Source organism: Haliotis rufescens, unplaced genomic scaffold (assembly GCF_023055435.1).
Source record: "Haliotis rufescens isolate VD_foot unplaced genomic scaffold, xgHalRufe1.0.p SCAF_14, whole genome shotgun sequence".
In the NCBI taxonomy this organism is placed as follows: Eukaryota; Metazoa; Mollusca; class Gastropoda; order Lepetellida; family Haliotidae; genus Haliotis; species Haliotis rufescens.
In genome coordinates this window covers 26,815,490-26,831,028 of record NW_025963824.1, presented here as the reverse complement: position 1 = coordinate 26,831,028, position 15,539 = coordinate 26,815,490, and the positions used below count along the sequence as shown (strand labels likewise).

Below are 15,539 nucleotides of genomic sequence, written 5' to 3'. Positions count from 1 at the left end.
GGGGTGCTAATTTGGATTGTTCACTAGCCAATATATTAGCAAATATCGCCGTGGGTGCTTATTAGAGCGGAGCGCTTATTACGTCGAATACGGTATGTCAAAAACCAAAACCAACCACATTCACAAAACTAGTTCTCTGCAGTGCAGTGAAGATTAGTAATGAAAAGACACAAGATGGCCTCCTTGTCTACCAATATGTAGTGGATGTTATTCTCAGCAATGATTAAATCTGGCGTAAGTACGCAGCGGTCAGTCCAAACAGCTGTCACAGATCTGGACAGGAATAACACAGGAATTCCTTTTAACAAATCAGGATAATAGTGGATAATCCTGAAGGAGAAACAAAGGTCTAACAGTGTTTGAAACAAAGGTCAAAAAGTGTTTGAAACATAGCTCTAACAGTGTTTGAAACATAGGTCTAAAAGTGTTTGAAACATAGGTCTAACAGTGTTTGAAACATAGGTCTAACAGTGTTTGAAACATAGGTCTAACAGTGTTTGAAACATAGGTCTAACAGTGTTTGAAACATAGCCTTGACAGTGTTTGAAACATAGGTCTAAAAGTGTTTAAAGTGCCAAAATTCTTTAAACGAAAAACTACCAAAAAAACCCTGAAAAATCCAAAGGAGTTAGGTTGGTAGGTTGAAAAAAATAAATATACAAAATATAATATAACATTTTCTATATTTCCTCACATTAAGAACACAGGTGAAACAATCATAATAGGTTGTGTTTTGAAAAAACGGAGAATCTTATATAAAGTTACAAGTTATTTATGAGGGGGCTTGGCATACACAGACCACCTGGCAGAATTATGGACCAGTCCATTCTAACAAAGGGGTGCAGGCGTCATTGGTACAGTTAAAAGTACAGTTATAGTTATGTCGATCGCATGGAGATACAACTCAGCTGTACATGTTTTGTTTAGCTGCTGTAAAGAAGCAGCCAATTTGTGTAAAATATGCATAATAAATCACTGTTACACAATTAATTTTGAGTTGCTTGCTATATATATAAACAGGCAAAATAACATTTGTTTGTTGTTTAACGCCGCACACAGCAATATTCCAGCTATATGGCGGCGGTCTGTAAATAATGGAGTCTGGACCAGACAATCCAGTGATTGACATCATGAGCATCATTTGACGCAATTTGGATCGATGACATGCATCAACCAAGTCAGCGAGTCTGACCAACCAATCCTGTTAGTCGCCTCTTCACAAGCAATATAAAATTCCCAAATCATAAAAACACCGTCAGTAGCTACCCAGTGTAGCCATTACAACTCATGTACTTTTCTTGCTTTTCTGATCGAAAGCAGATATCACAAACATGAACTCTACTGCAGTGAATAATGCACAAAAGTGCATAGTCTCGCTTCGTGCAACTAAGTCATGTCGATATGTGGCACACTTGGCGCAGCACATGAACAGATGGAACACAATACTATTATTAAACAAGGGCAAAAGTGAGCATGGCTCACTAATAACCCCGACCCGCCGAGTGTGTCAGTAGTTTCAAATTAAATAATGGATAGGGTTAGGGTTTGAAAAATTCATTAAAAAAATGGAAAATTAATAAAAACTATTTAAAAACTATTCTTTTGACTGCACCGGTGCACCCCTCCATATGACAAAGATTATATGTACTAAGTTTGAGATGAATCCACTGAATAGTTTAAGAGAAATCGCGCGGACAAAGTTTTCGGACGGACGGACGGACAGACGGAAACTTGGTATAACTATATATATACCCCTGAAAGGTCTTGGTTAAAAAATACCAGTAGATTGAGTCCTATGGAGTAAAAATACATTCAATACCCAAAGTGATAGTGGGACGATACACTGATGCATCTGTGGATCGCGATGTTTTACTACTCGATCCAAGTGTTTATCACAATTTCACACCAAGTAAAAAGGATCGATTCTTACCTTAAATGTATTCTTTCATAAATGTTACACCAAACCCTTATTACTGGGGAAAATGAGTGGGGAAAACGTAAATATTTTCATCCATTGCTCCATACTTGACACTGCCAACTGTAAATCGTCAGTTTTTCCTATCTATGAAAAAGATGGCTTTCATACCACAGATAAGAGCCCATGCAAGTATCGTGACACATATCGGATCATGAGCAAGGTATCGTGATACGTATTGGATCGGACAGTTGGTATCGTCCCAGCCCTAGTGAGTGAGTGTGGTTTTGCACATCTTTCAGCCATATTCCAGCAATATCATGGCAGGAGACACCAGAAATGGGCTTCACAGACAGTCATCAATACCCAAAGTGAATGACAACATGTGAGCAGATACTCCAACCGTGAAGATTCAGAGTAGAATAGGTCTTCAGAAAGCCATGCTTGCCACTAATGGCGACTAACAGGATCGGGTGGTCAGGCTCGCTGACTTGGTTGATGCATGTCATCATATCCCAATGGCGTTCATTGATGCTCATGAAGTCAGTCACTGGATTGTTTGGTCCAAAATATTCAATGACTCAACACATTATCAGGAGTGAGTGAGTGAGTTTGGTTTAACCCCGCTTTTGACATTATTCCAGTTATATCACAGCATGTCAGCTTAATGTGGGAGGAAAGCCAGAAGTGATGCAGGTCTCAGACGTTTACCACTTCAATTAAACCCACGAGCACGGGTATGGTGCTGACAAAACTGGAAACATAATCGGGGCGAACCGGGATTTGAACCCATAATCATAGGTTTCTGGCGTGCCTAAGGGACGCAACTCTGCGCAGTGAATTCCGGAGCCTTAGACGACTGGGCCACCCCTTACCCCCACATTATCAGGAGCACTGATACATACTGGTAAGTAATGAAACTGAACCATCATTTCTGAAATATTTGTTATCAAGAAAACTTAAAGCTCATTTAATTTGTTCAACTGCAATATTCCAGCTATAACACAGCATGGCCTGTAAATAATAGAGTTTGAACCAGATTAAACCAGTGATTGATAAGAGCAACCACCCAAGTGCCCAGGTAACATGACATGAAAGTTACCAACCTGATTTGTTGCTTTGTTTGTTTGTTGTTTAACGCCACACTCGCCGTAAATAATCAAGTCTGGACCAGATAATCCAGTGATTGACATCATGAGCATCGATCCACGCAATTGGGATAAGATGACATGCATCAACCAAGTCAGAGAGCCTGACCACCCGATCCTGTTAGTTGCCTCTTACGACAAGCATAGTCACCTTTTATGGCAAGCATGGGTTGCTGAAGACCTATTCTACTCCGGATCTTCGCGGGTTTATCAAACCTGATAATTGAATCCATTTAGTAGTCTTGTACGACTAGCAATGTTTACAGGCGAAGAATTCTAACCTGGATCAAAACACATGGAAGCAAAGGTTTATTACCCAACTTTTTCTCCAACACTGCAAAAATCCCTGCATATATTTACAGCTGAACCCTTAAACCTTGTAATATGATACAAACACCTGCATCACAAAGTCCAACACCTTTTGTACACGCTGAAACAGATATGAGGGACTATCCACTGATATTCTGGACAGGCCGGGGATTTTATTAAAAAAAAAAAAATCGTCCAAGAAAAAACTTGACAAAGAAATGCCTCGGACTGTTGAAAAATACAAGAAGCTGTCTGACATAAAAAAATGACATTGTTGCAATATTTTTCTTAAAAAAATATTCAGACTCATAGTTTTTATAAAAAATATATATCTGGTTTTGCAGCTGTAGCCGAAATAATATCTTCTCCAAGAAAATGAATATCGAATGATCAATGCCTTAGTCGTAAGATACCAGTACACTTTTTGAAACTGTAAATATTTGTTTGGATGTTATGCTCAACACCTCTTGTGCACACTCAAAAACTCATTAAAAAATAGTTGTCAACTATATCTACACCCCTGTTCACTATAGCAAGACACTGTACTTGGTTGCTGGCATGAATAGAGTCAGCCAGGTTTGACAAGAGGGGACCGCCAGTGGCCATGTCCCCACGACTCGCTGGCTGATTGTGTTACTAAGTAAAGAAAACAGGTAGAGTGTCAACATCATCACGCCTGGGTCGTCCCTGGTGCTGACAGGTAGACTTACTACCTGCGGTGGACAGGTAGTGGGTAGTTCGTTAAGTCATCGGGTACAGTGATACAAATATGTTGTGAGATTGTACATGGCGAGCCAAGTCAATAGTTCCATGTCCTTATGCTCATGTTATCCCACATGATCTAGTGAGTGCATAGATAACTATACCGCAGAAACTCTCAAGGACACCGAAACCCCTTTCAATATAAAACACTGCAGTAAACATCACATGCATTAAGCAGTGTTTGAAATAAGGGAGGTCCTTCTTTATTGCATATGAACCTGGAGAACTCAAAATCTTGACCTTTAAACACTGATGGTTCCCTAGGCTTTAATTCATAACGTTGATCACTTATAAGCATTTCCTCAAAACTTTGCCCATTAAAAATTGTCCTTTGAACAAGTTACTTTTTTCAACCAGAATGCCTATTTTTTAGTGTTTGAAATTCAGTATTGAAGTGAAGGTGTCCTTGTCATAGCCCTTATGTTAAGACCTCAGATTAGAGGGGTCCCTAGATTCAAATCAAATAGGATCAAACCTCAAGGGCCATAGGATCCCTTAATTATTAACACCAGACTTCAAAAAGGCAACTATCCCAAAGCTACTAGATTGAAGAAAGCAGAAGACAAATGATTGTAGTCGTCAGTGACCAGTAGCATTTGAGTCCATAATTCTGAACTAGTTTTGAACTTCAATTTTGCTGCAAATTGGAACTGAAATACTGACAGAAAATGAGTGAGTGAGTGAGGTTTTACGCCGCTTTTAGCAATATTCCAGCAATATCACGGCGGGGGACACCAGAAATAGGCTTCACACATTGTACCCATGTCGGGAATGGAACCCGGGTCTTCGGCGTGACGAGCGAACGCTTTAACCACTAGGCTACCCGACCGCCCCTGACAGAAAATGAACATATAGTATTAGTAAACAGCTTCATCTAGTTAAAGTAGGACCAGATACAAATTTGGAGGACTAGTGAAGAAAGGTTTACAAAGGACAAATTTCTGAGCCTGTAACACTGAAAGGAACATTAGGCACACGTGGAAGCAATATGTCCCACTGAAGCAATATGCCACATTGAAGCAACATGTCCCACTGAAGCAATATATCCCAATGAAGCAATATGTCCTACTGAAGCAATATGTCCCACTGAAGCAATATGCCACATTGAAGCAACATGTCCCACTGAAGCAATGTCCCACTGAAGCAATATGTCCCACTGAAGCAATGTCCCACTGAAGCAATGTGTCCCACTGAAGCAATATGTCCTACTGAGGCAATATGTCCTGTTGAAGCAATATGTCCCACTGAAGCAATATGTCCCACTGAAGCAATATGTCCTACTGAGGCAATATGTCCCACTGAAGCAATATGTCCTGTTGAAGCAATATGTCCCACTGAAGCAATATGTCCTACTGAGGCAATATGTCCTGTTGAAGCAATATGCCCATGATGTAGGTATCCATCGGGCAAATAGAAATGTCCTGCCATAAACAGTCCCCTGTCTTGCAGTGTTCAAAACGAGGCAGCAGACTAAAGGCATGCTTGTCATAACCCTTATGTTAAACGTCAGCGATTTAGGGGTCCCACATTAAAATACAGAGTTAGACTAGTCCATTATTCCGAGACTAGTCCATTATTCAAGAACTAGTAAAAATCTAGGACCAATTGTTTCATCCTGAAATCAGTACTTCAGCCACTAGTCGACTGTCGACTAGTTTGACACGACAAATGACCTCTCCTTGAAATATTATAGAAGATGTCAATTACCCCGAGCCCCTCTTTAGTTTCGAGCACTGCCGATATTTATTTCAGAACTGACTGTTTACCACTGACATGACAATAAACAATACACGCGCATATTAATGAGAATACATGTTATAAGGACACCATCACGCATTACATATGAGAACTTCCCTCTTACATTGAGGGTTGTTTCAGAAACCCGGACACAAGATAAGTGACTGTGCAGGCCTGAATCGACTGTATACCATCTTAGTGGTATAATGAGGACTTGCGGTAATAACTACACAGCATACCAACGTTTCGAACAATGTAAGCCTGCACAGCTACGATAAATAGTGAAGGTACTCATGTCTTAACTCTAAAGAACATTCATTGTCAACCCTCCTATAACCACTCTTGCTTTATAATGAGGTATGTATTCTGGTCTGAATGGGCATACAACTACAGGTTTTTAATGCCTCGCTGAGCAGGTTGCGTTATAATGAGGACGCCTGTGTAAAAAGGGATGCATGAACAGATTCATCAGTTGTAGTTTGTGCAGGTGTAAAGGGTGAATTGGCACTAACAGGATATATTACCATATTGTAAGTTCAAAAGATCGTCAGGAAATTCTGACACAATGTCCTTCTACAGTTTTTATCATGTTCAATGGCCTTGCTTTTCAATGCATCTAGTGAACTGCCGATAATCATTGGGACTTGCATTAACAATTAAACAGATAGATCAATCAACCAACAAACAATAAGAAGTCTTAACATGCTTAATCCTTGATGAAGGACTTTAAAAGGAAAATTATGTACGGAGTCAGTGGAGTGGGGCTTAATGTTGCTTTGGTTCAACACACTGAACTTGGTCGGCTAGCCTGAACTTGACCAACTAGCCCGAAATTGTCGACTAGCCCGACCTTGACCAACTAGCTCGAACCTGACCGAATAGCCCGAACTTGGTCTACTAACCCAAACCTGACCGACTAGCCCGAACTTGATCAACTAGCCCGAACTTGGTCGACTAGCCCGAACATGGCCGACTTCATTAAGTTTCGATTCAAACAAGAAAACCCATTCTAATAGAAACATAAGGCATCACCCAGTTTGTATCATTTTTGGTGTGAAACCCTCTATTATGGACTCACAAATCCCCACATACCAAAAAGGGGTCAGCGGCATCTTTAATGTCAGCTTGATCGCCAAACAAGAGCATCTTACTGCATGTAGTCGTCATTGACTATTCAACAACCTACGAGTAAGGATCATAGGATGCTAGCAGGACAGACACGGCCACTAGTCCAGTAGGGCAAGATGAGTTAAAATCGTGAGGGACTAGATCTTTATCTCCAAACATTTAAGTTATTTTACATACACCACTAGTCCGATCTAAGTGGCAGACAAGCTAAATTTGATCAATGATGTAGAACCCTGTATAGTTTGGGATGAACTCATTACCAGCAGATCCTAACACTTCCAAGGGACGCAACTCTGCACATCAAATTCCAGCCCCTCCGATCGGTTCATTCTCTAAGGACATTAACGAATTGTCATCTAAAATGAACTTAAGGTATTTCTCAAATTGGGTAATGATATAGAAGAATGTACTATCAAAAGTTAATAAAATCATGAAAAATGTCCTAGAGCCATTTGTCTCCAGATAAGACTCAGGCCACCTTGAAATCAGTACCTGATGAACATAGGTACTTGTTTTATCATGAGCTGTCGTATTGATCAGTCATTCTACAACATCATGTGCCAGTCTGTCCCAATATGAACGACAATAACTCACAACCGAAGAAAAACAACTGATAATGTCCCAGTGTGACAGTATACCACTACAAAATAACTTCTCGTGGCAGTCTGATAATTAGCCAAGGGAGCTACTACTCGCGCTCTGATGACGTTAAGACATAATAAGATTATCGTGTTTGAAGGTCACAGAAAATATATTTGTAGGCAATTCACAAAAACGGAAATTGGACAGAGACATGGACAATAAACATATGGACATACTTAATGGACAGTATTTTCTAGGGCTGGCTATCAATATAGATCATATATATTGATAATCGCTAATTAAATATTGATCAATTTTTCATAAATATTGGAGAAGAAACTTTAAAGCAAATATGGAAGAAAGTCCCGTAAAAAAATCAACCTATTTCATGCCACTGGTGAGTAGTGACACATTGTGCGTAGATTACTTTGTGGACATTCGAGATACAGCAAAAGCAGCTGTTTTCCGTCTTCAACAATTTACATTATGACAACATGAAGTCTATTTCAGTAAATCTTAACTTTATTTCATCACGTTAGTTTATGTAAGTTATTATTGATTACAACTATTTCATATTGATAATCGTTAATATTTCTTCTCATTGACGATAATTTCATTTATCAATCTTTTTTAGCCAGCCGTAGTATTTTCACAAAATAATCCTTGGATTCCAAAACTGAAAACGATATTTTCAAATTTTAATGAGTGAGTATGGTTTTACGCCGCTTTTAGCAATATTCCAGCAATATCATGGCAGGGGACACCAGAAATGGGCTTCACACATTGTACCCATATCGGGATTCGAACCTGGGTGTTCGGATGACGAGCGAACGCTTTAACCACTAGGCTACCCGACCGCCCCTTAATTTTAATGAAAGACAGAAAACTAGTTCATGATGGCATGTCCTTCACCAATGTTGAAGATGGATCCTGTGGGCATTTCTATCCCTGATCAACATTTGGTCCTGGGACCTGCAGGGGAGATCCAGGTCCAGTGTTGTCTCTTGTGTGACCTGGGTGGCACTGGACCCTGATGGATCATTGCTCATGCTGTCTAGTTTGATCTAGACTGGGTGAGTGAGTTAAAACTTAACGTCACATATTTCAACCATATCGTGACTAGAGAAAGTGGTACATTAATGACAAATATACAGTCAAGTCTCATTAATCTGACAATCGGCTTTCTCCTGTTTCTGCTGTTTAGACCTGTTAATCCGACGGTCTTGCACTCCGACTCAGGCACACCTAATTTGCAACAAATTACCAAAATCACTCATTAATTAGTCTAAACAGTCTACAGAGACCAAAACAACAGTCTACAGAGACCAAAACTACAGAGGCCAAAACAACAGTCTACAGAGACCAAAACAACAGTCTACAGGGACCAAAACAACAGTCTACAGGGACCAACACAACAGTCTACAGGGACCCAAACAAGTTCACAGGGAACCAAGCAGATGCCCTGACACCCCAACAGCGGCCCTGACACCCCAACAGCAGACCCTAGACCCCAACGGCGGCTCCGAGACCCCAAAAGCGGCCCCGAGAACCCCAACAGCTCCTCCCTACAGAGGTCCAAACAGTAGTGCCAGAACGTGAATGATGAGTACAGTCATAGCGTGCCTCCTGCCTAACGCCACGCCAGCATGCTTCCTTCTCCCCGGGACTGGAATCAATGTAGTAATTTCGTGTGACTGACAACGCTGATGAGTAATCAATGCCAATGGTGAATGGTCACTGTGCAGACCCGAGGAATCGGCAACCATTGTTTTACGGGCCGGCCAGTCCTGTGTGCAATGGGAGCTCTGACAATAACGCACAGCACAGCAGCCTATTGGACTTCAGTATTCTTAGCCTCCACAATTAACATCCTTTAAAAACAATTATGCACATTTTTGCTCATGCACCTATTTAAGGGCTGTAATTGGCTCTTTATCTACAAACAGCCCAGAATTTAAATTCCCTTTGCCCCTAGTGTTTTTAACACCAATGGCACAATGATGGGAGAGATTTGTGGAACATATTATTTGGACATTTTCCATACTTCTATGAAAAGACAGGGTAAATGTGTCTGATTGAGAAAATATTTCTCACTGGACTTGCTTTGGAGTGTATTAAATGGCTAGGGAAACATTGAGAGAAATCATACATACCCTCAATAAATAATTATAAATGTTCCACCTAATACCTAAGAAGGAAACCTATTTGTTCAGATGTAAGTTTTGCTAAAAGTTTTGCAGAATGCACTTTGGGTTCAAGAGTGAGTGAGTATGGATTTACGCTGCTATTAGCAATATTCAAGGGATAGCATGGAGAGGAACACCAGAAATGGGCTTCACATATTGTACCCATGTGGGGAATTGAACCTGGGTCAGTGGCGTGACAAGCGAACACTTTAACCACTAGGCTACCCCACCGCAGACTTTTGGTTCAAGAAACGGGGATGACAATGTTTTTGTTTAAAAAAGCACTGCGAGACAGCCTTGGTTCAGTTGGACTTTATGATCTATATGTGTACATTGTAATAGCATATACCATATTCGACGTAATAAGCGCCCAGGGCACTCTCAAAATTAGAAATAGGGGGCTCTTATTAACAATTATTTTGGTGAAAAAAAAACAGAGTTAAAAGATCAATTTCGTGGTTTATGCTGACAGCCTGAAATGTTTATATCCGATGATATATTTTTCCAGAATTTAATTGCCCATGATTAAGGGTGCTTATAACACATGAGTGCGTATTATACGCAAATAAATAAGTCTTGTGTACATTGATCAATCGGAAGGGGTGCTAATTGGGTTTGTTCACTAGCCAATATATTAACAAATATCGCCGTGGGCGCTTATTACGTCGAATACAGTATCACAAAAATGATCCTTGACACAACAAACCTTCCAGAAGGAAAACCTTCATCTTTGAACAAATGAATTTTAGGAAGACATTCATAAGGAACAGTAAAAATCAACTCGCAAAAACGAAACTGCGAAACAAATAATTTCTATAATCACGTAGGTGCAAATAATTGTCAAAATTTGCGGACTTTTAATGATATCAACGGAGCATTCTGCATGACACGTTTTGTTAGTTGTTTAACGACGCAATAGATCTCGGCCCCATGTCTGACCACCTTATCAATTAAAACAGGTCATATGCCACAAAGCATAGATTGCGTGGAACTTATTCTAACCCGGAATCCCCAAGGAGGCCTGGTAAACAAAATTAGGAGACCGACTTTTCATTTTATCCGCTGGTCAGTAAGACATTTCGATTTGATCCTTGTCCTGATTAGCGCTATTTAGTAATTTACCAACATTTGCCAAGTGGATCCAATCTGTCAAACCATGTGATTTGTTTATATGTTATGCCTTCTGAAACAAGAGGTCATCTTTCCAGCCTCTTCAACTCAAATTTTCAACACTTCCTCTATATCTCAAGGGTTTGCATTTTGGTAAACCTACAAAAAAAACTAGTTCCATGGTTCCTGCGATCCCAAATTACCTGTCCTTGATTTTCATTGGCCAGTTTGATTTGTTAGGCTACTCAGGACCAATCAGCCTCCAGCTACACACCAGCCTCAATGCCTCAATGTTGGCGGCCAGCTGATTGTGAGAAATTCATCATTAAAGAACTGCCTGACTCACCAAATAAAGCCTTCAAAAATCTTTATTTTTCATGAAAAGGATGTCTTCATGTCCATTAAACTGGCTGTGGCTTCGGTTTCTAGGCAATACGAGTTACCTCCCTTACCCATTGCCTTTTCCCTATCTCAATGTTTGATTGGTCAGTAAAATGTTAATGGAAATGAAGAGCAGGTAATTTGAGATTGCGAGAACCACAGGAATGGATCCAGGGGTTTGTGTAAGTTTACCAAAATGACGCCTTTGGAGATAAAGAGGGAGTTCCTCCCCAAAACAATTCAAGTATCTGTCAAATACAACGACATTTCAGAGATCAATCAAACGGTTTCGAGTCGAACGGAGACTGAATGTTGTTTTAACCCCGGTTAGCGAGTCCAGCTCTACCATCACAACATAAGCAATCCTGTCAGAGCTAGGACAAACCAGTGATAAACAAGACATACGATCCACACTGTCAGGGGAAATGGGTCACACTCAAGCCAAGTCACAACAATGACTGCCCAATCCTCTTACTCGACCCTCACGACAAGTTTTAGGTATATTCTTCCAAGAAAACCCCACTGGGGACTGGTGAAGGAATGGACATATCTTCCCTAACATTTCCAAAATCATACAAATTGAAGAATGGAATGTGAGTGAGTGAGTGAGTTGGGTTAAACGCCGCTTTTAACAGTATTCCAGTTATATCACGGCGTGTCAGCTTAATGTGGGAGGAAAGCCTGAAGTGATGCTGACAAACCTAGAAACATAATTGGGGCAAACCGAGATTCGAACCCACGATCATGGGTTTCTGGCGTGCCCAAGGGACGCAACTCTGCACAGCTAATCACGGCGCCTTAGACGACTGGGCCACCCGTGCCCCCTAAGAATGGAAGACTAGATGTCCTTGTCATGGTCTCAATGTAAAAAGCTAAAGATTCAGAGCGTCCCTACTTTAAAATACTTCAAGGACCTCTTTTTCCAAAAACAAAGGGACAAGGTCAAGGTCAGGGTGACAGGCATGTCAAGGTCAATGTACCAGGAATCTCAAGGTCAGATCTTCAGTTAAGCGATTGTTGGAACACAAGCTGGCCTTGTCATGATCTCAATGTTAAGACTATATATGAAAGTTACAGATTGATAGGGACCCTACTTTAAAATACTACAGCAGCAAAACATAAGGACCCCTTTTTCCAACAACAGAAGGGGCAAGGTCAAGTGTCAAGGTCAAGGTCAAAGTACCAGGAATCTCAAGGTCAAATGAAACGTTAAGCGATTGTTGGACTTACAAAAACGGACCTAGAATAAGTAATATGATTTTAATTCTCTTCCCTACAATAAGAGTTGATAAACATCCCTTACCAAATCGGCCTGACGATGATGATTTACTTGGAGTGGGAACCCAGGAACCAAAGTTTTCGACTGACTGTGCTTCAATGGGTAATGGGGTGCCTTCTGGGACTGTAGTCGGTATTGTCTCGATATCTGGGGGCAAAAAAGGAACATTGGAATGGGTAAACACAAGCATTAACCAATGTGAACATTCACAGAAAACGCTTTTAATCTGGGCAATATAAGTCTTTAAAAGCAGTAATGGCACACAGTATTGTGTATTGCTAATGGAGGTATTTGGCATATCAACACCAAAAGCTTCATGTTTTCATGAAATTTAACTTGGAATAGAGTAACGGTATTGATAGTGTCACTATCGTCTCAATATCAGAGCACAAAAAGGTCACATTTGAATTGTTAAACACTAGTTTTACAATGGGTAATCAATTTTAACGAGCACAGTAAGCTAACTATTAATCTGGGCAATATATAAAGGTCTTAAAAGCAGTTTTATGTCACAGTGACACAGTATCCGTGTATTGCTAATGGAGGTATTTGGCATATCAACACCAAAAGCTTCACATTTTCATGAAATTTCACCTTGGAACCGAGTAATGGTATTGATAATGTCAGTATCGTCTCAATATCTGGGGACAAAAAGTCATACTGGACTTGGTAAACAGAAGTCTTATCTAACTACTTTTTAATCTGGGCAACAGAAAAACATTAAAAGCAGTTTTGTGCCAAACAGTATCATGGTACTGATGATCTCAGCAGTGTCGTCATACCTGCGGACAAAAGAAAGGCACACTGGAACTGTTAAACACTCATAGTACAATAGTTAACCAATGTTGACATTCGCAGGAACCTAAGTTTTTTAATCTGGGCAAAAGAAGTCTTTGATAGTAGTTTTGTGTCAGATAGACAGCATTAGAAATTGGCACTAGTCATGTAGTCCTCGCCAAACTGTCAAATAGTTAAGATATCATGAGGAATAGTAAAAATTTGCCATTTTTAAGGGACCTGCTAAATCTGATCGGGTGGTCAGACTTGTAGACTTGGTTGATGCATGTCATCGATCCCAATTGTGTGGATTGATGCTCATGATGTCAATCACTGGATCATCTGGTCCAGACACGATTATTTACAGACCGCCGTCTTATAGCTGGAATATTGCTGAATGTGGTGTAAAACAACAAACAAAACAAAAACAAAGAAGTTGCTACTGCTGACGGTATACATGTATGTAAAAAATTGGGCCAGTGTTCAAAGTGAGTGCCTGCTTGTAGCAGGTAGATTTCGTATCGGACACAAGTTTCAAATTTGCATATTCCTCACGGCCTTGAGTTATCTGTCACAAGAAGCTGTGGGACCTCACAGCAGCCTGGATATTCTTTTATTTCAAACACTAGGAGGCTGACACGCCGTGATATAACTGGATATACTGTTAAAAGCGGCATTTAACCCAACTCACTCACTCATTCAAACACTGATTGGGCCTTGAGGTAAATTTACAACAATGACTGTCCACAGGATATGCTTGATGTTCTGAAAAAAATGTGTCGAGGTGCCTAAAAACATTTATGCTTCTCCTTTTAGAGACAAAAATTGCATGTAAAGAACCAGCGATAACGACATCAAAAAATCCCAGTTCAAAAAGAAGAAGAAAATCCCAATTAAAGTAAAGATTGAGGTGGGTTGGGGGGATGTATTGGAGAAAATGTAGTACAATGAATATATCATGTTATACAAAAAACTCATTTCCGATGAAAAGGTTCCAGGCAAAACAAAATGGGAGAACTCTGATACTAAGTCAGTGTGTGTCCTAATCACTCAGCCCAGGGCACAGTGACTGATATTTCACTGATGACAAGGCCGTGCAGTATGTGTTGGACAACCAACCTGGGATCATTTAGACATCCAAACTAGGTGCTCTTAGTACACAATGGGGAAAAATAGGTGATAGGCTTATTGTGTTCAAAATTAAGATTTGTTATACAGATCCATTTTTCTTTATTTCAGAGGTATTAATTTAGTGAGTAACAGTTTGTAACATTATTCCAGTTATATCATGGTGTGTCAGCTTAATGTGGGAGGAAAGCCCGAAGTGATGCAGGTCTCAGACGTTTACCACTTCAATGAAACCCACGAGCACGGGTACGGTTCTGAAAAACCTAGAAACATAATCAGGGTGAACTGGGATTTGAACCCACAATCATAGGTTTCTGGTGTGCCCAAGGGACGCAACTCTGCACAGCGAAACACGGCGCCTCAGATGACTGGGCCACCCGTGGCCCAAGGTATTAATTAATCAACCACAAGCAGCGACTAAATGGATCTTGTGGACCGAGGTCAAGACTTGGTAGACTGCTTGTGTCTGTACCCCAATTGAGGGGTGTGTGTGTGATATCAATCACTGGATTGTCTGGTCCAGACTGGATTATTTACAGACATACAGCTGGAATATTGCTCAGTGTGGTGTTAGAACAACCAAATTCAGTCGAAGCCTCATAAGGTTTTGGCATGGACAGTTGTATCGGTGACTGAATATCAAGATCTGTTAAATTCTAGGTCTGACTGCCATCAAAGACATCCTAGATATTTCTTTCAAAATTTGGTAAAGAGACAAAAGGATATCATGTAGCCATGAATTGAATTTTTTAGCATTGCAATAACAACTCCAAAAAGTATAATTATTCCTTTTCATGTGTATGGTATCAAATACTTAGACCTATGTAGCCCTGAATTTAATTAATTCAATTCTAAATTTTAACTCAGCTGATCAATTAAATGTTTTAAATTGAATTTTCTGCGTCCTCGTTATTCCCGTCACACAAGGTAAACTTAATAGATGTAATTAACTAAACATTTCTGAGGCAGTGAATTTTCAAATTAGTATCAATAGTCATAAATTTGTATCAATACAGCACCAACATTATAAATATACCAATACAACAATATCTCAATTAACAATGACATCCCTTATGACGCCAAAGATGATAAATCTC

General features: G+C 40.1%; 1 protein-coding gene across 3 annotated transcripts in view; it reads right to left on the bottom strand.

Moving 5' to 3' along the window:
• LOC124131270 (probable nuclear hormone receptor HR3) overlaps positions 1-15,539 on the bottom strand; it is a 56,258-nt gene that overhangs the window by 33,205 nt on the left and 7,514 nt on the right. For 2 of the 3 annotated variants that reach the window (XM_048395214.1, XM_048395215.1), the window contains exon 2: positions 12,562-12,684. The exons of the other annotated variant lie outside the window; for it this stretch is intronic. In XM_048395214.1, coding sequence (XP_048251171.1) covers positions 12,562-12,684 — 123 coding nt within the window. The remainder of the gene's footprint in view (positions 1-12,561; positions 12,685-15,539) is intronic. 3 annotated transcript variants of the gene reach the window in all.